The sequence below is a fragment of the Salmo salar genome, chromosome ssa09 (assembly GCF_905237065.1).
Source record: "Salmo salar chromosome ssa09, Ssal_v3.1, whole genome shotgun sequence".
Lineage (NCBI taxonomy): Eukaryota > Metazoa > Chordata > Actinopteri > Salmoniformes > Salmonidae > Salmo > Salmo salar.
Genome location: NC_059450.1, coordinates 100,970,925 through 100,994,303, shown reverse-complemented (window position 1 = coordinate 100,994,303; position 23,379 = coordinate 100,970,925). Strand labels below are relative to the sequence as shown.

General features: G+C 43.5%; 2 protein-coding genes across 3 annotated transcripts in view; one reads left to right on the top strand and one right to left on the bottom strand.

Annotated features, from left to right (window-relative positions):
- The first annotated feature begins 4,887 nt into the window (after positions 1–4,887).
- On the top strand, positions 4,888–11,180 carry prelid1a (PRELI domain containing 1a). Of its 2 annotated transcripts, XM_014213388.2 has the most exons (7): positions 4,888–5,045; positions 5,522–5,666; positions 6,424–6,649; positions 6,860–6,973; positions 7,679–7,757; positions 7,850–7,996; positions 8,100–11,180. In XM_014213388.2, exons 2-7 carry the CDS (start codon positions 5,575–5,577, stop codon positions 8,222–8,224), a joined length of 783 nt encoding a protein of 260 aa, XP_014068863.1. In that variant the 5' UTR covers positions 4,888–5,045; positions 5,522–5,574; the 3' UTR covers positions 8,225–11,180. The 2 variants fall into 2 exon arrangements, with proteins under 2 accessions (XP_014068863.1, XP_014068865.1); XM_014213390.2 differs by lacking the exon at positions 7,850–7,996.
- Positions 11,181–11,268: 88 nt separating this feature from the next.
- mxd3 (MAX dimerization protein 3) overlaps positions 11,269–23,379 on the bottom strand; it is a 102,750-nt gene continuing 90,639 nt past the window's right edge. Inside the window, exons 3-6 of the mRNA XM_014213391.2 lie at positions 22,824–22,853; positions 20,272–20,386; positions 17,580–17,826; positions 11,269–16,713 (exon numbers count right to left, since the gene is read on the bottom strand). Coding sequence (XP_014068866.1) covers positions 16,595–16,713; positions 17,580–17,826; positions 20,272–20,386; positions 22,824–22,853 — 511 coding nt within the window. The 3' untranslated portion in view covers positions 11,269–16,594. The remainder of the gene's footprint in view (positions 16,714–17,579; positions 17,827–20,271; positions 20,387–22,823; positions 22,854–23,379) is intronic.

The following is a 23,379-nucleotide window of genomic DNA, read 5'->3' as shown; positions in this document are numbered from 1 at the left end:
ATCAGGGTATAATGGGTATACAATCAGGGTATAATGGGTATACATCAGGGTATAATGGGTATACATCAGGGTATAATGGGTATATATCAGGGTATACATCAGTAGTATAATGGGTATACATCAGGGTATAATGGGCATACATCAGGGTATAATGGGTATACATCAGGGTATAATGGGTATACATCAGGGTATAATGGGTATACACCAGGGTATAGTGGGTATACATCAGGGTATAATGGGTAGGCATCAGGGTATACAACAGGGTATTCAACAGGGTATAATTGGTATACATCAGGGTATAATAGGTATACATCAGGGTATAATGGGTATACATCAGGGTATAATGGGTATACATCAGGGTATAATGGGTATACATGAGGGTATAATGGGTATACATGAGGGTATAATGGGTATACATCAGGGTATAAATCAGGGTATAATGGGTATATATCAGGGTATAGTGGGTATACATCAGGGGATACATCAGGGTATAATGTGTATACATCAGAGTATAATGTGTATACATCAGGGTATAATGGGTATACATCAGGGTATACAACAGGGTATATGACAGGGTATAATGGGGATACATCTGGGTATACATCAGGGTATAATGGGTATACATCAGGGTATACAACAGGGTATAATGGGTATACATCAGGGTATAATAGGTATACATCAGGGTATAATGGGTATACATCGGGGTATAATGGGTATATATCAGGGTATAATGGGTATACATCAGCGTATACATCAGGGAATAATGGGTATACATCAGGGTATAATGGGTATACATCAGGGTATACATCAGGGTATAATGGGTATACATCAGGGTATAGTGGGTATACATCAGGGTATAATGGGTATACATGAGGGTATAATGGGTATACAGCAGGGTATACATAAGGGTATAATGGGTATACATCAGGTTTTAATGGGTATATATCAGGGTATATGTCAGGGTATACATCAGGGTATACAACAGGATATAATGGGTATACATCAGGGTATAATAGGTATACATCAGGGTATAATGGGTATACATCAGGGTATAATGGGTATACATAAGGGTATAATGGGTATACATCAGGGTATACATCAAGGTATACATCAGGGTATAATGGGTATATATCAGGGTATACATCAGGGTATAATGGGTATACATCAGGGTATAATGGGTATATATCAGGGTATAGTGGGTATACATCAGGGTATAATGTGTATACATCCGAGTATAATGTGTATACATCAGGGTATACATCAGGGTATACAACAGGGTATAATGGGTATACATCAGGGTATAAATCAGGGTATAATGGGTAAACATCAGAGTATACAACAGGGTATAATGGGTATACATAGGGAATAGCCTATACTGAGACTACCTAATACCACTGCAACAGAGTTACTGTAAAATGTGGGAATAACTTTATGTCAGGCTTTTAACCACTCCAACAGAATATGCTTTAGCAAGATTTTGAGTGATGAAATAAAATGTCAAAATATTCTATACAAAAATATTTTGAGTGGCAAAGAAATGATCAGTCTATAATTTTAATGGTAGGTTTATTTGAACAGTGAGAGACAGAATAACAAAAAAAATCCTGAAAAACGCATGTCAAAAATGTTATAAAATGATTAGCATTTTAATGAGGGAAATAAGTATTTGACCCCTCTGCAAAACATGACTTAGTACTTGGTGGCAAAACCCTTGTTGGCAATCACAGAGGTCAGACATTTATTGTAGTTGGCCACCAGGTTTGCACACATCTCAGGAGGGATTTTGTCCCACTCCTCTTTGCAGATCTTCTCCAAACCATTAAGGTTTCGAGGCTGACGTTTGGCAACTCAAACCTTCAACTCCCTCCACAGATTTTCTATGGGATTAAGGTCTGGAGACTGGCTAGGCCACTCCAGGACCTTAATGTGCTTCTTCTTGAGCCACTCCTTTGTTGCCTTGGCCGTGTTGTTTTGGGTAATTGTCATGCTGGAATACCCATCCACGACTCATTTTCAATGCCCTGGCTGAGGGAAGGAGGTTCTCACCCAAGATTTGATGGCATTGACAAGATCCTCCCGTGTTGTTCTGGGCTGATTCCTCACCATTCTCATGATCATTGCAACTCCACGAGGTGAGATCTTGCATGGAGCCCCAGTCCAAGGGATATTGACAGTTCTTTTGTGTTTCTTCCATTTGCGAATAATCGCACCAAATGTTGTCACCTTCTCACCAAGCTGCATGGCGGTGGAATGTAGCCCATTCCAGCCTTGTGTAGGTCTACAATCTTGTCCCTGACATCCTTGGAGAGCTCTTTGGTCTTGGCCATGGTGGAGAGTTTGGAATCTGATTGATTGCTTCTGTGGACAGGTGTCTTTTATACAGGTAACAAACTGAGATTAGGAGCACTCCCTTTAAGAGTGTGCTCCTAATCTCAGCTCGTTACCTGTATAAAAGACACCTGGGAGCCAGAAATCTTTCTGATTGAGAGGGGGTCAAATACTTATTTCCCTCATTAAAATGCAAATCAATTTATAACATTTTTGACATGCGTTTTTCTGGATTTATTTTCGTTATTCTGTCTCTCACTGTTCAAATAAACCTACCATTAAAAGTATAGACTGATCATTTCTTTGTCAGTGGGCAAAGTACAAAATCAGCAGGGGATCAAATACTTTTCCCCCCCCACTGTACATAATTCATAGATTCACCAAACATCTACTATTATTATTATTATTATGATTCATTATTCCTGGTAGATACTACTGGTTATGATTCATTATGCCTGGTAGATACTACTGGTTACGGTTCATTATTCCTGGTAGATACTACTGGTTACGGTTCATTATTCCTGGTAGATACTACTGGTTACGGTTCATTATTCCTGGTAGATACTACTGGTTACGGTTCATTATTCCTGGTAGATACTACTGGTTACGGTTCATTATTCCTGGTAGATACTACTGGTTATGATTCATTATTCCTGGTAGATACTACTGGTTATGATTCATTATTCCTGGTAGATACTACTGGTTACGGTTCATTATTCCTGGTAGATATGACTGGTTACAGTTCATTATTCCTGGTAGCCACCCCACACCATGACTGACCCACCGCCAAACCGGTCATGCTGGAGGATGTTGCAGGCAGCAGAACGTTCTCCACGGCGTCTCCAGACTCTGTCACGTCTGTCACGTGCTCAGTGTGAACCTGCTTTCATCTGTGAAGAGCACAGGGCGCCAGTGGCGAATTTGCCAATCTTGGTGTTCTCTGGCAAATGCCAAACATACTGCACGGTGTTGGGCTGTAAGCACAACCCCCACCTGTGGACGTCGGGCCCTCATACCACCCTCATGGAGTCTGTTTCTGACCGTTTGAGCAGACACATGCACATTTGTGGCCTGCTGGAGGTCATTTTGCAGGGCTCTGGCAGTGCTCCTCCTGCTCCTCCTTGCACAAAGGCGGAGGTAGCGGTCCTGCTGCTGGGTTGTTGCCCTCCTACGGCCTCCTCCACGTCTCCTGATGTACTGGCCTGTCTCCTGGTAGCGCCTCCATGCTCTGGACACTACGCTGACAGACACAGCAAACCTTCTTGCCACAGCTCGCATTGATGTGCCATCCTGGATGAGCTGCACTACCTGAGCCACTTGTGTGGGTTGTAGACTCCGTCTCATGCTACCACTAGAGGGAAAGCACCGCCAGCATTCAAAAGTGACCAAAACATCAGCCAGGAAGCATAGGAACTGAGAAGTGGTCTGTGGTCCCCACCTGCAGAACCACTCCTTTATTGGGGGTCTCTTGCTAATTGCCTATAATTTCCACCTGTTGTCTATTTGCACAACAGCATGTGAAATGTATTGTCAATCAGTGTTGCTTCCTAAGTGGACAGTTTGATTTAACAGAAGTGTGATTGACTTGGAGTTACATTGTGTTGTTTAAGTGTTCCCTTTATTTTTTGGAGTAGTGTATATATATTACTCTGGCATGTATGTTCGCGTAGCACGCCTCACAGGCAGTTTGGAGTACCTTTTATTTTTGTGGGTGAGATGAAACTGCCAAAACTCTGAAAGGTATTATTGAATGTCAGAATTGCAACTCAAGATTTGTTCAAGCCTAAAATGTTAGTCTGTAATCGTAACATGGTGTTTGTACGTTCACAGATGAGCAAGGCTTTTCTTATACGATCCTAACGATACGTTCAACCTTTTTGGCAGCTTTCTGGCTCCGTACCTTCTGTCTGCAGACACTACATGACAAAACATTTAACATGTTACACTGCATTGGCCTGGATTCAAAAGCTCTGGCAGGGTAGTAGCCTACACATATCCCAGCTGTACTCAGTTCTGGAGGGACTCAGAATAATTATTATCCTTCCTTCCATTAACCACACCATTCATCCTACGAACGTTTTGCATTCAAATGTTAACATCTGACAAAATTACTATTTTGACAGGGGTCCTGCTCCGTAGCTCAAACAACGACAGGATAATAATTAAATCAAGCGAGGCCAACAAACGTCCCGTCTGGTCAGCAGAAACACAGGTAACCAATACAAGCGCCCTCGTATTTAACTACTTTACCCAATGGGTTTTTATACCCTTTTGAATCCTCTCCACGGAACCAGCAAAATCAAAAAACAACAAAAAAGAACAGCTCCAATACTCCCAGAAAACGAGCTCCAACCAGATACAATGGTGTAATACCGACACTAAAACGATTCCTTCCCCCAAAATAATTGTACTTATTTTTCCATCCTTTATGACAAAAATCCAGTCATCCTTATTTCCACCGCCATCAGATTCAAGCTTCTTCTTCTTCGCTTGCACCACCGTCCTCCCTCCGAAACAGCGCCGCCTGCTGGAGAACACCATGTTTTCGGAACCAGTTAACCTCTCGCCGCGCCTCTTCCTCTCTGTTCTACCGTATATGGCGTTGTTCTTGACCTTCCCTTCAGCCCAAGTCACTCTGTCATGTAGCTGCATGCTACATTCTTCTAAAAGTAGTAGAAAATGCATTTATCTCCGATGTAAATGGTGTTGCCAACGAGGTAATTGTTTTGTATTTATTTTTTCTTCATGAAAATCGGTCAAGTTATGTAGTTTAATTAATTCATGGCGTTGACTCCCACGCTTATGCTAAGCTAACTCGTTAGCTTAGCATTCTAGCCAGACGTGACCATTTCAGTTTATATTCCGTTAACTGTCACTAACGATGTCTTTAGCAGAAACAAGTTGCATGTCGAGCGGTATATATGGACCTAAATATATCTATATTATGAACAGGTAAAACGTTAGCTTCGTTAACGTTAGCAATGACTAGTGCGCACGTTACTGATTTTAATTTCACTACATTTGATTGACAGCTGTCATTTTAAAAGCACACTATTCCACTTTCTATGTTTATCTAGGAGTTTCGTTTTTTTAGTGCAGCCTTCTAATTTCACGATTGATTGGGCGAATGTGCATGCAATTGATAACGTACCAGCTAATTTGAGTTTATTTACGTGTCCTGTTCTTCTAACAGGTATTTGCCAAAGTGTAACCAGTTACATATGAAGTCATCATTTTTGGGGAACGATGGGGAAGTACTTTGCCTGCGTAGATCATCTGAAAAGTTCCTGGGACCAAGTCTGCATTGCTTTTTGGGAGCGATACCCCAACCCCTACAGGTAAGACAGATGACCCCCAACCCCTACAGGTAAGAAAGATTACCCCCCAACCCCTACAGGTAAGAAAGATTACCCCCCAACCCCTACAGGTAAGGAAGAGAGATGTATGGACATCGCAACGTTGTAGCATAGAGATGTATGGACATCGCAACGTTGTAGCATAGAGATGTATAGACATCGCAACGTTGTAGCATAGAGACGTATAGACATCGTTGCGACCTGTAATCTTTCAGTGTCCCTGGAAAGTCTCTCGGAATCCAACCTAATTCACCCATCCCATTTCCTCTCTCCCCAGCATGTCTCTCTAACTGTAATACAATATTACAATGAACTCCCATCTCCTCTCTCCCCAGCATGTCTCTAACTGTAATACAATATTACAATGAACTCCCATCTCCTCTCTCCCCAGCATGTCTCTAACTGTGATACAATAGTACAATGAACTCCCATCTCTCCCCACAGTATAAATGAACTCCCATCTCTCCCCACAGTATAAATGAACTCCCATCTCTCCCCACAGTATAAATGAACTCCCATCTCTCCCCACAGTATAAATGAACTCCCATCTCTCCCCACAGTATAAATGAACTCCCATCTCTCCCCACAGTATAAATGAACTCCCATCTCTCCCCACAGTATAAATGAACTCCCATCTCTCCCCACAGTATAAATGAACTCCCATCTCTCCCCACAGTATAAATGAACTCCCATCTCTCCCCACAGTATAAATGAACTCCCATCTCCTCTCTCCCCTCAGTAACCATGTCCTAACGGAGGACATCATCTTTAGGGAGGTAACTCCCGGTAACTGTCTGGTCTCTAGGCGACTGCTGACCAAAACTAACCGCGCGCCTCGCTGGATGGAGAAGTACCTGCCGGTTACCATGGCCAGGCACGCCTACATCATCGAGGATTCCATCGTGGACCCCCAGAACAGAACCATGACAACGCTGACTTGGAACATCAGCCACGCACGCATGATGGTACGTGTGACCGACTGGGACTTCGAACCCGTGACCGTATTTAGCCATGGTATGTGTGACCGACCTGGATTTGAGATGTGGGTCTCCTGTTGGTCTGTGACTGTGTTAGCCCGCTGAGCTAAGGGAGCCAACGCAAGTCTTCATTATAGACTCCATTGGCTGTATATACTATCATAATATGGTCTGGCTTTGTTTTGATTCCCCTGTCAGTCTGTGGAGGAGCGTTGTGAGTACAGAATTAACCCTGACAACACCAGCTGGACGGAGATTAACAGAGAGGCCTGGATCTCGTCCAACCTTTACGGGCTCTCCAGAGCTATACAGGTGTGTGTGTGTGTGTGTGTGTGTGTGTGTGTGTGTGTGTGTGTGTGTGTGTGTGTGTGTGTGTGTGTGTGTGTGTGTGTGTGTGTGTGTGTGTGTGTGTGTTCCAGGCCAGTGGAAACCATATCCACACCACCAGATGGAAGTGGTACTGGAAGGGTGGGGTCCCTAGAAAGCACCTGACTTGACAATCTTTCCACTGCCATCTATCTAGCCATCTATAGGATGGGGATATGGAGCCATCTATAGGATGGGGATATGGAGCCATCTATAGGATGGGGATATGGAGCCATCTATAGGATGGGGATATGGGGCCATCTATAGGATGGGGCCATCTATAGGATGGGGCCATCTATAGGATGGGGCCATCTATAGGATGGGGCCATCTATAGGATGGAGCCATCTATAGGATGGAGCTATGGAGCCATCTATGTGTTACAGAAAGACTCATAAAGGAACCCACAAGCTGGCAGTTTGCCTTTTCAGCCTGTGTAGAAGTTGTTGAATGATTTACTGTCTGGTATCAGACTTTGATAAACCCTCAGTTGTGTCGGCTATTAAACTGCCCAGTTGGGTTTACTGAGCCTTGTGATGGTGTGACTGATGGGGAGTGATGGTGTGACTGATGGTATGACTGACATGTTCTTCTGTGTATAAACAGATTCCTGTTAATGATAATTTTCATTCATTTCTGACTTCACTTTACAGGAGTTCGGCCTTGCCCGGTTCAAGACCAGTGTTGCAAAGACCATGAAGGGGTTTGAATACGTCCTGGCCAAAATGCAAGGTAAGATGGAGGCCAGTTGTTTTATTACGCTGTAAAATAAGGTGGGGCGATCAGTTCAGTTCCTTATTATTAACGGTACTGTGTCGTGGTAGAAACGGTACTGTGGAGCGGCGAAGCGGTAGAAACGGTACTGTGGAGCGGTAGAAACGGTGCTGTGGAGAGGCGGAGCGGTAGAAACGGTACTGTGGAGCGGCGGAGTGGTAGAAACGGTACGGTGTCGCGGCGGAGCGGTAGAAACGGTACGGTGTCCCAGGTCTAAACCAATGGCACCATGTTTCCTCTCTCCCCTCTCCCTTCTCTAACCACCATGTTTTTTCTCTCTCCCCCCCACCCCCCTTTCAGGTGAGACCCCCTCCAGGACCCTGGCTGAGCATGCTACGGAGAGGGCCAGGGTGACAGCTCTGGCAGCTAAAGAGAAAGCTAAAGACCTTGCCTCACAGGCTCACAAGAAACAACAGTATGTCTGAGCTGCCAGTGTAGTTGCCCCTAGATGCTGATATGTTTAGGATTGGCGGAGGGGAAGCTGATCATAGAAACTTAAACCCAGAATGCGAGGTGCCAGTGGGAGGAAGTAGACATTGGCCCCTGTCAGTCCTGCCTTTATTCAAAGACTATTTGAAAATTATTTCAAATACTTTATCTGGGATCGATTCAGCATGCCTGGCTGGCACAATGGAACCACTCCGGGAAGGCTCAAGCAATAGCAAAAAGTATTAAAAAAAAAACGTTGAATAGTATTTGAACCCAGGTCTGGTTGTCCTTAACCAGACCTGGGATCAGATCTTATTGAGCCCCCTAATGGTTAGATTGAGGGAGGGGAATCTGATCCTAGATCTGTGGTTAGGGATGCAAAATTCTGTTAACTAAAATTACAGATCAGATCTTATTGAGCCCCCTAATGGTTAGATTACATTCTGTTAACTAAAATTACCAGGTTTTCCAGAAATTGAAAGATTACCGTAAGAAGGAAATCCGGAATCCTCCAACCAAGATTTCTGGAAAACCTTGGGAATTTTGTGACTCTAGGTGTGAAAGTGATCTAGACGATGAACCATTACAGTTAAAGCCAATTTATGCTGGATCTGATAAAGTGGTGGAGACCATATGTAGGGTGTGATGCAATGGAGGCTCCGGAGAGGCATGCAGAGGCCAAATCAAGCTCCGTACTGCTTCGCTGTGCACCTCTCAAATGTTGTAACAATGTGGAGGGCTCTGTATAGCTCCGCATTGACATGATTGGTTGACGGTAGGTCCTGTATAAACACAAACTCACTTCCTCGACAACTTCCTTCACAACAGCTCCGGGAAACCCAAAAAGTATGTTTGCTCTGACTTCTGAAGAGGCTGCATTACCGTAAACCGCTGTACTGCCGCAACACAGTGGAACCGCTGTACTGCCGCAACACAGTGGAACCGCTGTACTGCCGCAACACAGTGGAACCGCCGTACTGCCTCTGCAGACATCGGATTGACCATGCAGCACCTTTTAGACTCTTGTCTTCTACCACAAGTGTCTGGGCTGGGTCTCAATAGTCCTCACTAGCTTCCTTTCCTTGTCTCCTTTCCTTCAGTACAGTACTCTGAACAGGGAGGTGAAAGGGTTGGGCTGGTTTCCATTCTACTCCCTCCACCTGTCATGGTCTTATCAGTTATTGTGTAGATGCTGATCTCAATGAGACAAACCTGCAGAAATGGAAGGTTACATATTAGTAGCAGAAAGCGAAAGGAGATGAGAAATGGAACCCGTGATCTAAACGCTATAGAAGTGGTTACTGTACGTCACAGAATGTAAACTTGAGTAACTAGATTGTTATTGTTGGAGGTATGCGGCAGCATTAGGGACAGGACAACACCAGTTCCACCCGGCAGGTGGTCTACCGTGCACGGCCGACGTTGGTGTTGGTCGGTCTTGTCCTTTTTATTGGGAGCTAGTACAAGAGACTGGTTCGTGTCTCCAGAAATGACTGTGTGTCTCGAGTTGTTTTTTTGTGACCTACTGAGTACTGTCATAGCCGTAGGGGATGAGGGAGTTCCACGAAGTTGCGTGAAGCTGTCCCTAGACGCTGATATTGTCAGTTTTTAGCATTTTCACAATAATGGCTAAGGTTAGGATTGGTAGAGGGGAAGCTGATCCTAGAGCTGTAGGCCTAACCACCATTCCCTCCCAACTCAGTGGTTGAGTCCCAAATGGCACCCTATTCCCTATATAGTATACTACTTTTAACCACAGACTTATGGACCCTTTAACCTCTTGTGCACTTCTGTCTTTTCCGTAACGGGAAGTATTTCTCCTGTCATAATTCCTTTACTTTTATATAGTTTTGTTTCTCACATTGTTAATGAGACTGACTACATATCTTCAGTTACTTTAGATTTAGGCTTACGATTCGTAAATATTTATCTTTTTCAAAATCATCTTTGTTTTCTTCTAACTAGACTACTCAAAAAGCCATCTCAAAGAAATCTCACTGAATCTTCACTACAGGTTAATTGATTTCAGTTATGGCGCTACATTTCTATACTTTTGGATTCAGAATGATAATTCATTGCTTCAAATTGAAGTTTTTACTAGTGTGATGAGAGGGTCCACGTTATTTTGCAGTCGTTACTTGAAAGTGATCAGCCTGGGCTAGAGAGAGGGCTGCTACTTGGCGCTCTCTTGACATTGTGAAAAGACAGGATTGCTGTGGATATCAATGTCTGTATGTATGCTTGAAGAAATTAGCTTCAGAAAATGAGCCAAATTTTCAAAAACAAATTGTATAATTACACTTAAAGATATGCTCCGGAACTTTGACGGCAACTATGTATTATTTTTTTTAAACCTCCCCCTTTGGGCTGGATGTGTCAATGTGTAGTTAGTTAAAGTAATAAGGCGTGAGGGGATGTCGTATATGCCTGAACACAGCCCTTAGCCGTGGTATATTGGTCATATATCACAACCCCCCCCCCCACCCCCGAGATGCCTTATTGCTATTATAAACTGGTTACCAATGTAATTAGAGAAGTAAAAATGTATGTTTTTTTTTCATATCTGTGGTATATGGTCTGATATACCATGGCTGTCAGCCAATCAGCATTCAAGGCCTCTGACCACCCAGTTTATAAACATGAGATAATCTATGAGCAGAATTACTATTTTTACCTCAATTAGCCATGAAATCCCTCGTTTGAAACCCTTTTCCCCTACATGGGCCAGCCCCTCTCCATTTGAGTGACAGCTAGTAAAGTTGCACGTGTATGACGTAGTACACCACTTTCAGCTCATGAGCTCTACATTCAGAACTACTGGCTATAAAAAGTACACAAGTACCTGAGAATCTCTTTTAAAGAAAATGAATGAATACAAATTATGAATGTGCTATGTTTGAGCAACAGTATCAACTTATTGATGAATACCAATAAATACTTTCTGTTTCTGGATCATTTTGTAATTATTATTTTTTTTTTTTTTCATTGTCTTCCTCAAATAATCTCATACTGCCTTTGAATAACAAGGAAGTGATTAGTATTAAATATTACAAATATTTATTCATACAAAAGGCATACATACCCTAGTATACAAATGCTACGTAATTGTACTGGGACAGAGGAAGACTTATAAGTGCATACAGATATACAGACATTTTCTTGTTGCAATGACAAGGTCATAAGGCATCTTGTTGGGGTATTAACATCCTGAAGGCAGTCAGTCAGCGCACCTCAGTAGGTAACATCCTGAAGGCAGTCAGTCAGCGCACCTCAGTGGGTAACATCCTGAAGGCAGTCAGTCAGCGCACCTCAGTGGGTAACATCCTGAAGGCAGTCAGTCAGCGCACCTCAGTGGGTAACATCCTGAAGGCAGTCAGTCAGCGCACCTCAGTGGGTAACATCCTGAAGGCAGTCAGTCAGCGCACCTCAGTGGGTAACATCCTGAAGGCAGTCAGTCAGTCAGTCACCTCAGTGGGTAACATCCAGGCAGGCAGTCAGCGCACCTCAGTGGGTAACAGGCAGGCAGGCAGTCAGCGCACCTCAGTGGGTAACATCCAGGCAGTCAGTCACCTCAGTAGGTAACAGGCAAGCAGTCAGTCAGCGCACCTCAATGGGTAACATCCTGAAGGCAGTCAGTCAGCGCACCTCAGTGGGTAACAGGCAGGCAGTCAGTCAGCGCACCTCAGAGGGTAACTTCCAGGCAGTCAGTCACCTCTGGGTAGCATTCTGAAAGTCAGTCACCTCAGTGGGTAACTTCCAGGCAGGCAGTCACCTCAGAGGATGAAATCCACAGTGAGTTTAGTTTTAGTAGACTGGTACTTGTAAGACAGCTGCATCAGTCTCGCAGAGCCCCATCCTTCCAAATCTTGTCTCATTGGCTAAGCCTGGCATCCAAGGCTACAGTTGCATTAATGTAAATTGCAAGTACTGTATTACATATCAAAATAATGCTTTTTACCCAAACATGTACTATTTTCCTAACATGGTGGCATCTATTGCAGGTATAGTCAAGATATGAGTAATACATATTCAATGACTTGAAATCCAGACAGAATGACTTCAAGTTCATACGAGCAATTGTAAATCAAATGTTTGCAAAATATGCACCATTATAGCACCCGTATGGACACTTAGCAAAGACACCTGCATTTCCTATGAGTTCCATAATGTCCACATCAGAAACATGAAACTAATTCAACTGTTAAACTCATGAAGAACAAACAGTCTTGTTACAATATGGCTAGGTAATTAAAAGATGGTGGTTTCCTGGACACACGATTTAGAGCGGATTAAATCCTATCACGGGTTATAGGCATCGCGGGTGTAAAGGTAATTTCCTATTGAGCTGCCATATGTAGCGTTTACTGTGAATGGGTTCTCCACGAGATGCGGGGAACATTACCTTTAAAAACGGCAATGCCTATAACCCGCAATGCCTATAACCCGTGACCGGATTGAATCCCTGCCTCAGCCCGTGGATTAAAAAGCAAGCTCAAAGGAAAATTAGTTTTTTTTGTGTCCAGGACTACAGTAATCTTAATTTATGTCCGGGAAATTTCAGGGGTGCATTTCCTAAAAACATAAAATATAATCTCAAGTCCAATGGATAAACAATGATCTAAAGGCTAAAAGATTATCTTTGTTTTCTGGAGAAACTCACCCCAGTTCAGTAGAAGCATTGCTCAGAGTGATATTACCCACAACCTTTACAAGATATAAAGGGTACATCCCCAAATAGCACCCTATATCAGGGGTTCTCAAAGTGGGGTCTGTACTGCAAGGGGGTCAACAGCCAGACCAGGGGTTCTCAAAGATACATGTTTTTTTATATTTTTATGAATATTACTTACAACAGAATAAACACATTTTGTCCAAGGGATCCGTGGAATAATCTTTGAGATTGTAATACAATGCATGTTCATAAGGGACAATTTATGCTGGATCTGAAAATGTGGTCGGAGGCTCCATATGGAGGGAAGCCATGCACTGCCCTAGTCCTAGTGTAATTACTTGAACTATGTTTTTTTATCTCACTCCAGTTCTGATTATGAGAGGGGGTCCCTGATGAAAGTTTGAGAACCCCTGTCGTATTTAGTGCACTACTTTAACCGAAGCCTTATGGAACCTGGTCAACAGTAGTGCACTAGAAAAGGGAATTATTGTGCTTTTTAGGATGCAAAGAAGAAGTGCTATGTGGATAGTTTTGTGCAACAAAACAAAATAACAAATATAAATAAAATAAAATAAAAGGACAGACTTAGTCACAATAACAGAACAGACAGACAGACTACAGACTTAATAAATGCTGTACAAGGTGACAATACGTTATAATATTCCTGAAGCTTGTTGGCTGGAGCGAAAGGCTGGAGAGTTAAAGGCAGTGTTTTCCAATATAGAGATATTGTAAAGAAGACCTTAGAGCAAAAGATTGTAGCACCGTTTGGTGAACTGGTACGGGTCCCTAAGGGTTCCCTGTTCCCTACGTTGAGCGGATGGTCAGGGGCCCGGAACATAATTACAGATATTTAGTAGACTGGGGGCCGGAACATAATTACAGATAATTAGTAGACTGGGGGCCAGAACATAATTACAGATAATTAGTAGACTGGGGGCCGGAACATAATTACAGATAATTAGTAGACTGGGGACCGGAACATAATTACAGATAATTAGTAGACTGGGGGCTGGAACATAATTACAGATAATTAGTAGACTGGGGGCCGGAACATAATTACAGATAATTAGTAGACTGGGGGTCGGAACATAATTACAGATAATTAGTAGACTGGGGCCCGGAACATTATTACAGATAATTAGTAGACTGGGGCCGGAACATAATTACAGATCATTCGTAGACTGGGGCCGGAACATAATTACAGATAATTCGTAGACTGGGGCCAGAACATAATTACAGATATTTCGTAGACTGGGGCCAGAACATAATTACAAATAATTCGTAGACTGGGGCGGAACATAATTACAGATAATTAGTAGATTAAATCAAATTGATTTGATGGTGTTTTTATAGTCTGATGTACAACAATAAATAAATACAATCCCCTACTGGCCGGCCACCAGTTGGGAAACCCTGCCCTATATCGTGCACTACATTATTGGGCCCTGTCTAAAGTAGTGCACTACATTATAGGGCCCTGTCTAAAGTAGTGCACTACATTATTGGGCCCTGTCTAAAGTAGTGCACTACATTATTGGGCCATGTCTGGTGTTTTCATAACGCTTGTGGACAGTGAGCACAGCACCTTGAGCACCTATTCAATCCATGACGCTCGGTTCGAATTGCCTTCATTAAACGGGTCGTATTCATTAAGAGCACACGGTCGCAAAACTTTTTGCAACGGAAAACAAAACAGAGCTTTTCTTATTGTTTCAGTATGTTTTCTAATGAATACTACCCTGTTGTTTCTATTTGAAGTCAGTGATACTGTGGTGAGAAAGTATAATGAAGCTCAATGGTTCCTACCGCCATTCATACGGCGGCAGCTAGCCGAGTGGTTAGAGCGTTGGGCCAGTAACCGAAAGGTTGCTAGTTTGAATCTCCAAGCAAAGAAATCTGCCGATGTGCCCTTGAGCAAGGCACTTAACCCTAATGATAATGGCTGACCCAGGCTGTGACTCTGAAGGTGTCTCAGGGGGGGGAGTTGGGACATGGAAACAAAACACATTTCCAATTCACACATGCTGATAATACACACAGGTACATGTGTTAAATAGGACAAGTATAAGCATCCACCGAATTATGGTTGGACTGTCCTTGAGTGGAGGCTGTTTAAGAGGTCAGACAAAGATAAAAACCTGCTCAGAGATTTGAGCTAAATATATATTTTAAAAACAGATTCAGCTCACAGTAAGTCAGAGCTGAATGAGAAGTTAGATAAAATAAAACTTTTTTAAAAAAGTGATCACTTTTCCCTGGTTGTTGTGTGTAGTCCAGCTGTCCTGTTCCTGTACAGTAATGTTATTGAGGTTGTTCCAGCTGTCCTGTTCCTGTACAGTAATGTTGAGGTTGTTCCAGCTGTCCTGTTCCTGTACAGTAATGTTGACGTTGTTCCAGCTGTCCTGTTCCTGTACAGTAATGTTGTTGAGGTTGTTCCAGCTGTCCCGTTCCTGTACAGTAATGTTGTTGAAGTTGTTCCAGCTGTCCCGATCCTGTACAGTAATGTTGTTGAGGTTGTTCCAGCTGTCCCGATCCTGTACAGTAATGTTGTTGAGGTTGTTCCAGCTGTCCTGTTCCTGTACAGTAATGTTGTTGAGGTTGTTCCAGCTGTCCTGTTCCTGTACAGTAATGTTGTTGAGGTTGTTCCAGCTGTCCTGTTCCTGTACAGTAATGTTGTTGAGGTTGTTCCAGCTGTCCTGTTCCTGTACAGTAATGTTGTTGAGGTTGTTCCAGCTGTCCTGTTCCTGTAAAGTAATGTTGTTGAGGTTGTTCCAGCTGTCCTGTTCCTGTACTGTAATGTTGTTGAGGTTGTTCCAGCTGTCCTGTTCCTGTACTGTAATGTAGTTGAGGTTGTTCCAGCTGTCCTGTTCCTGTACTGTAATGTAGTTGAGGTTGTTCCAGCTGTCCTGTTCCTGTACTGTAATGTTGTTGAGGTTGTTCCAGCTGTCCTGTTCCTGTATTGTAATGTTGTTGAGGTTGTTCCAGCTGTCCTGTTCCTGTATTGTAATGTTGAGGTTGTTCCAGCTGTCCTGTTCCTGTATTGTAATGTTGAGGTTGTTCCAGCTGTCCTGTTCCTGTATTGTAATGTTGTTGAGGTTGTTCCAGCTGTCCTGTTCCTGTATTGTAATGTTGTTGAGGTTGTTCCAGCTGGCCTGTTCCTGTATTTTAATGTTGAGGTTGTTCCAGCTGTCCTGTTCCTGTACAGTAATGTTGTTGAGGTTGTTCCAGCTGTCCTGTTCCTGTACAATAATGTTGTTGAGGTTGTTCCAGCTGTCCTGTTCCTGTACAATAATGTTGTTGAGGTTGTTCCAGCTGTCCTGTTCCTGTACAATAATGTTGTTGAGGTTGTTCCAGCTGTCCTGTTCCTGTACAGTAATGTTGTTGAGGTTGTTCCAGCTGTCCTGTTCCTGTACAGTAATGTTGAGGTTGTTCCAGCTGTCCTGTCCCTGTATTGTAATGTTGTTGAGGTTGTTCCTCATCTTCTTCTTTCCTTATTGTTTTGTCCTTTGTCCTATTTGGAATGTTTTTCCTCCTGTGTGTCCCCCCATTGTCTTACGTCAGGTGGCGTCACTCCAACGCGACGCTCGTCCCTTAAAAGCCGACAGTGCAGGTGGGAATCGTGGCACTAGCTGACATAAGACGCCGGTGTGTCCCTCCAGAAGGGTGTGTGTAGTATACAGTGGCAGGTAGGTCATAGCCCGGCCCAGGCAGGGCTGCTGGAGTAACAGTGATCCATGCCATGGACCGTCCCCAGTCCATCAGAGTCCAGACACTCAAACACTATACTCTCCACATCAACCTCTACGTCTTCTGCAACGACAAAAAAACAACAAAACACATCTCAGGTTATCAAAGACAATCTATAATCTGTCAAAAATGACTGGGGGAAAAAGAAAATCTGTTCAATCGCAGACTCAAATTTCTCCTAAAAATCTTCTGGTAAAATCAATGTGTGTTTTAGTTTTACTTAAGACACCGTATTTCTCTGATATGAAACACTAAGCTGAAAAACTTTAAACATGAACACCTCTGGACACTTCGGTCGACAAAACCTGAAGTTGTAGACCTATATCCCTAACACTTGAAAATGGAGATGAACACTGAACACGGAGGAGAGCTGGGACCGAGACCATCTCACATCCCTGAGAGGACAGCACTGAACACGGAGGAGAGCTGGGGCCGAGACCATCTCATATCCCTGAGAGTACAACACTGAACACGGAAGAGAGCTGGGGCAGAGACCATCTCGTATCCCTGAGAGGACAACACTGAACACAGAGGAGAGCTGGGACAGAGACCATCTCATATCCCTGAGAGGTCAACACTGAACACGGAGAAGAGCTGGGACAGAGACCATCTCATATCCCTGAGAGGACAACACTGAACACGGAGAAGAGCTGGGACAGAGACCATCTCATATCCCTGAGAGGACAACACTGAACACGGAGGAGAGCTGGGGCCGAGACCATCTCATATCCCTGAGAGGACAACACTGAACACGGAGGAGACCTGGGACAGAGACCATCTCAGTGTGAAAACACTTCCGTCAACAAAAGCTGAAGATGTTCTCCCTAACAAATGGATATCCCCAGGTTCTGTTTTGAGAGAGATACTAAACATGGGTAAGACAGCTGTGATTGGTTACTAAACATGCAGCTGTGACGACTGAGACTCACCTCTGTCAGAGTCAGATCTCTCTGAAGAGGACATGGCTGCTGATCCCAGACTGTCGTTCCTCATCCTCTCTGAGACCACTCCTGTTCCTCCCAGACCCTGACCAGTCAGACCCCCAGGGCCCAGACCAGTCAGACCCCCCAGGCCTCCATGTCCCTGTAGCTGCTCCAGCCTCACCCTCAGCTCTCTCTGCTCCCAACGCAGATGACCCTTTAACTGCTCCGCACGTTCATCCTGCTCCTGTAGCTTCTGATGGGGGCGAAGGAGAGAGAGATGAGGACAGTTATACAGAGAGAGAGAGAGATGAGGACAGTTATACAGAGAGAGAGAGAGAGAGAGATGAGGACAGTTATACAGAGAGAGAGAGCGAGAGAGAGAGAGAGAGAGATGAGGACAGTTATACAGAGAGAGAGAGATGAGGACAGTTATACAGAGTAGATGTCGACCGATTAATTGGAATGGCCAATTAATTAGGGCCGATTTCAGGTTTTCATAACAATCAGAAATCGGTATTTTTGGACGCCGATTTGGCCTTTTTTTTTTTTTTTTTAGACCTTTATTTAACTAGGCAAGTCAGTTAAGAAAACATTCTTATTTTCAATGACGGCCTACCGGGGAACGGTGGGTTAACTGCCTTGTTCAGGGGCAGAACGACAGATTTTTACCTTGTCAGCTCAGGGATTCAATCTTGCAACCTTACGGTTAACTAGTCCAACGCTCTAACCACCTGCTTTACATTGCACTCCACGAGGAGCCTGCCTGTTACGCGAATGCAGTAAGAAGCCAAGGTAAGTTGATAGCTAGCATTAAACTTATCTTATAAAAAACAATCAATCAATCATAATCACTAGTTAACTACACATGGTTGATGATATTACTAGTTTATCTAGCCTGTCCTGCGTTGCATATAATCGCTTAGGTACACGTTGCTCCAACCATAAACATCAATGCCTTTCTTAAAATCAATACACAAGTATATATTTTTAATCCTGCATATTTAGTTAATATTGCCTGCTAACATGAATTTCTTTTAACTAGGGAAAATGTGACACTTCTCTTGCAACAGAGTCAGGGTATATGCAGCAGTTTGGGCCGCCTGGCTCGTTGCGAACTAATTTGCCAGAATTTTACGTAATTATGACATGACATTGAAGGTTGTGCAATGTAACAGGAATATTTAGACTTAGGGATGCCACCAGTTAGATAAAATACGGACAGGTTCCGTATTTCACTGAAAGGAAAAACGTTTTGTTTTTGAGATGATAGTTTCCGGATTGGACCATATTAATGACCTAAGGCTCGTATTTCTGTGTGTTATTATGTTACAATTAAGTCTATGATTTGATAGAGCAGTCTGACTGAGCGATGGTAGGCAGCAGCAGGCTCGTAAGCATTCATTCAAACAGCACTTTAGTGCGTTTTGCCAGCAGCTCTTCGCTGTGCTTCAAGCATTACGCTGTTTATGACTTCAAGCCTATCAACTCCCGAGATTAGGCTGGTGTAACCGATGTGAAATGGCTAGCTAGTTAGCGGGTGCGCGCTAATAGCGTTTCAAACATCACTCGCTCTGAGACTTGGAGTAGTTGTTCCCCTTGCTCTGCATGGGTAACGCTGCTTCGAGGGTGGCTGTCGTCAATGTGTTCCTGGTTCAAGCCCAGGTAGGAGCGAGGAGAGGGACGGAAGCTATACTGTTACACTGGCAATACTAATGTGCCTATAAGAACATCCAATAGTCAAAGGTATATGAAATACAAATCGTATAGAGAGAAATAGTCCTATAATTCCTATAATAACTACAACCTAAAACTTCTTACCTGGGAACATTGAAGACTCATGTTAAAAGGAACCACCAGCTTTCATATGCTCTCATGTTCTGAGCAAGGCACTTAAACGTTAGCTTTCTTACATGGCACATATTGCACTTTTACTTTCTTCTCCAACACTTTGTTTTTGCATTATTTAAACCAAATTGAACATGTTTCATTATTTATTTGAGGCTAAATTGATTTTATTGATGTATTATATTAAGTTAAAATAAGTGTTCATTCAGTATTGTTGTAATTGTCATTATTACAAAAAATGTTTGTAAAAATACAAATAAAAAACTGCCGATTAATCGTTATCGGCTTTTTTGGTCCTACAATAATCGGTATCGGCATTGAAAAATCAGAATCGGTCGACCTCTAATACAGAGAGAGATGAGTACAGTTATACACACACAGAGAGAGAGAGACATGAGTACAGTTATACAGAGAGAGAGAGAGAGAGAGAGAGCATGCTAGCAGATAGCCATAGACTTCCAGTCATTGCGCTAACACTAGTTAGCATTGGCCCTGTGAAACTACCTCCAACTTTCTTCATACTGGACGTGAAAATGGTATCCATGAGTTCATCTGACTCTGGGTCAGTAGATAAAGGGCCTCATCGTCAAAATCCCTAAGTATCCCTTTAAGGGTAGTGTTTAGGGTTCGAGTAGGGTTTAGGGTAGTGGTTCGGGTAGGGTAGGGGGTAGGGTTTAGGGTAGTGGTTAGGGTAGGGTAGGGTAGGGTTTAGGGTAGTGGTTAGGGTAGGGTTTTGGGTAGTGGTTAGGGTTTAGGGTAGTGGGTAGGGTTTAGGGTAGTGGTTAGGGTAGGGTTTTGGGTAGTGGTTAGGGTTTAGGGTAGGGTTTAGGGTTTAGCTGTGTGTTCATCTCACCTTGATGTGTTTCTGAGCCCGTCTCAGCAGGTTCAGGGTGGTGTTTCTCATGGAGTCAGACAACTGAGGAACCTGCTGCTTCAACTGTTCCAGGTGGTGCCTCAACTGAGCACGTCTGTTACAACAACACAATGAAACAATGTTACAACAACACAATGAAACAATGTTACAACAACACAATTAAACAATATCTCAACTGAGCACGTCTGTTACAATAATATAACTATTCATAAACTAGACCCTGCCATAGGCTAGTGCTCTGTCCAGGGGGTGTACTGTACATTAAGCTGCATCACTGTACAGAAACAGGAGATGGACTCCTGCCCTATGGGCCGTTCTGGTTCACTCTACAGAAACAGGAGATGGACTCCTGCCCTATGGGCCGTTCTGGTTCACTCTACAGAAACAGGAGATGGACTGCTGCCCTATGGGCCGTTCTGGTTCACTCTACAGAAACAGGAGATGGACTCCTGCCCTATGGGCCGTTCTGGTTCACACTACAGACAACAGGAGATGGACTCCTGCCCTATGGGCTGTTCTGGTTCACTGTACAGAAACAGGAGATAGACTCCTGCCCTATGGGCCGTTCTGGTTCCCACTACAGAAAACAGGAGATGGACTCCTGCCCTATGGGCCGTTCTGCTTCACACTACAGAAAACAGGAGATGGACTCCTGCCTTACGGGCCGTTCTGGTTCACTCTACAGAAACAGGAGATGGACTCCTGCCCTTTAATATTTAATAGAACTCAAGCCCAGTTGCACTTAAAGATTAAATGAAATAAGATATTAAGGAGTGGCTGTCTTTAAAAAGCATCGAATCCCTTTGAAAACAGTGTGTGGCATCGATATGAGTCACAGACAGTTATTGTGTCAAAATTGACTACAAAATGTAAATAGGATAATTTTGGTCATAAAGTCATTATCTGCCTCTCGAGTGGCGCAGTGCTAGCTGTGCCACTAGAGATTCTGGGTTTGAGTCCAGGCTCTGTCACAGCCGGCCACGACCGGGAGATTTATGGCGTGGAGCACAATTGGTCTAGCGTCGTCCGAGTTAGGGGAGGGTTTGGCCAGCTGGGAGGTCCTTGTCCCATCGCGCTCTAGCGACTCCTGTGGCGGGCCGGGCGCAGTGCACGCTGACACGGTTGCCAGGTGTACGGTGTTTCCTCCGACACATTGGTGTGGCTGGCTTCCGGGTTAAGTGGGGGCACTGTGTCAAGAAGCAGTGCAGCTTGGTTGGGTTGTGTTTTGGAGGACGCACGGCTCTCGACCTTCGCCTCTCCTGAGTCCGTACAAGAGTTGCAGCGATGAGACAAGACTGTAACTACCAATTAGATACCACGAAATCGGGGAGAAAAAAAGGGGTAAAAAAAATAATAACTAAATACATTTAAATAAAGTCATTCTCATCTAAAACTAAGTTTGGAACATATGTGCGTCACAACAAGTAAGTGAAGGTTGGGTTTTGATTTGACACTAACGGGGTGAACCTCTATTCAGTTCGCTGCAGCTAGCGACTGGAACGAGCTGCAACAAACACTCAAACTGGACCGTTTTATCTCCATCTCTTCATTCAAAGACTCAATCATGGACACTCTTACTGACAGTTGTGGCTGCTTTGCATGATGTATTGTTGTCTCTACCTTCTTGCCCTTTGTGCTGTTGTCTGTGCCCAATAATGTTTGTACCATGTTTTTTTGTGCTGCTACCATGTTGTGCTGCTACCATGTTGTTGTCATGTTGTGCTTCTACCATGTTGTTGTCATGTTGTGCTGCTACCATGTTGTTGTCATGTTGTGTTTCTACCATGCTGTGTTATCATGTGTTGCTGCCTTGCTATGTTGTTGTCTTAGGTCTCTCTTTATGTAGTGTTGTCTCGTCGTGATGTGTGTTTTGTCCTATATTTATATATTGTTTTAATTTTTAATCCCTGTTCCCACAGGAAGCCTTTTGGTAGGCCGTCATTGTAAATAACAATATGTTCTTAGCGGACTTGAATAGTTAAATAAAGGTTAAATAAATAGAAATAAATAAACAGTTGCTGGGATTGCTCTCTATCCAATAGCACAGACAGTGAGACAGACCTGCCCAGCACCTCCGACTTTGTTTACATAAGACAAAGCATTGCACTTTTTTTTTTACTTGAGAAATACTGCACCAAACAACTTAGTTAGATGTAAAATTGCCTAAATAAAACATCCTTGGAATAAAACGTCAAAATTAACTACAGATTTCTTGAGTTGTCTTAGATTAATTCTGGGGATTTTGAGGAAGTGAATTAGGCTTCCGCGTCTACAGTGTCTGATGAGGGACAATCATCATTAACCAAACGCAGAATATGTCAGGAAACACACCTCCAAGCACTGAAATTTGGTTTTTCTAATGAACAACAGAAAAACCCGCTTGTCAATCTGCTGTGTTCAGTGGCACTTTTAAGACATCTTTAGTTGTATGCCTGTGTTGTTACTATTATAATTAGACATGTACTAATGGAAATCTACACAGTGGTTGTAAAAGGTAGAAGGTCACAGGACTGATAAAATTGTTATTTTACCTGTGCTTCTCCAACTCATTATGGACTGTCCTGTGAACGTAGAAAGCACAATTCATTATTACTGAGTTTATAAAGCATAAAGTCATTATTACATATTCATAATATATAATTTTAACAATAAAAAGTAGACTAGTCAGCACACATTCTTCAGTGCAACCAAATTATGACAACAGCCATACCCCGCCCCTAGCTAGCTGTCAGACAGACTAGTAGGTTCAGAGAGCCAAACCCCGTCCCAAGCTACCTGTCAGACAGACTAGTATGTTCAGAGAGCCACACCCCATCCCTAGCTAGCTGTCAGACAACAGACTAATAGGTTCAGAGATCCACACCCCGTCCCTAGCTAGCTGTCAGACAGACTAGTAGTTTCAGAGAGCTACACCCCGTCCCTAGGTAGCTGTCAGACAGACTAGTAGGTTCAGAGAGCCACAGCCCGTCCCCAACTAGCTGTCAGACAGACTAGTAGGTTCAGAGAGCCACATCCCGTCCCTAGCTAGCTGTCAGACAGACTAGTAGGTTCAGAGAGCCACACCCCGTCCCTAGCTAGCTGTCAGAC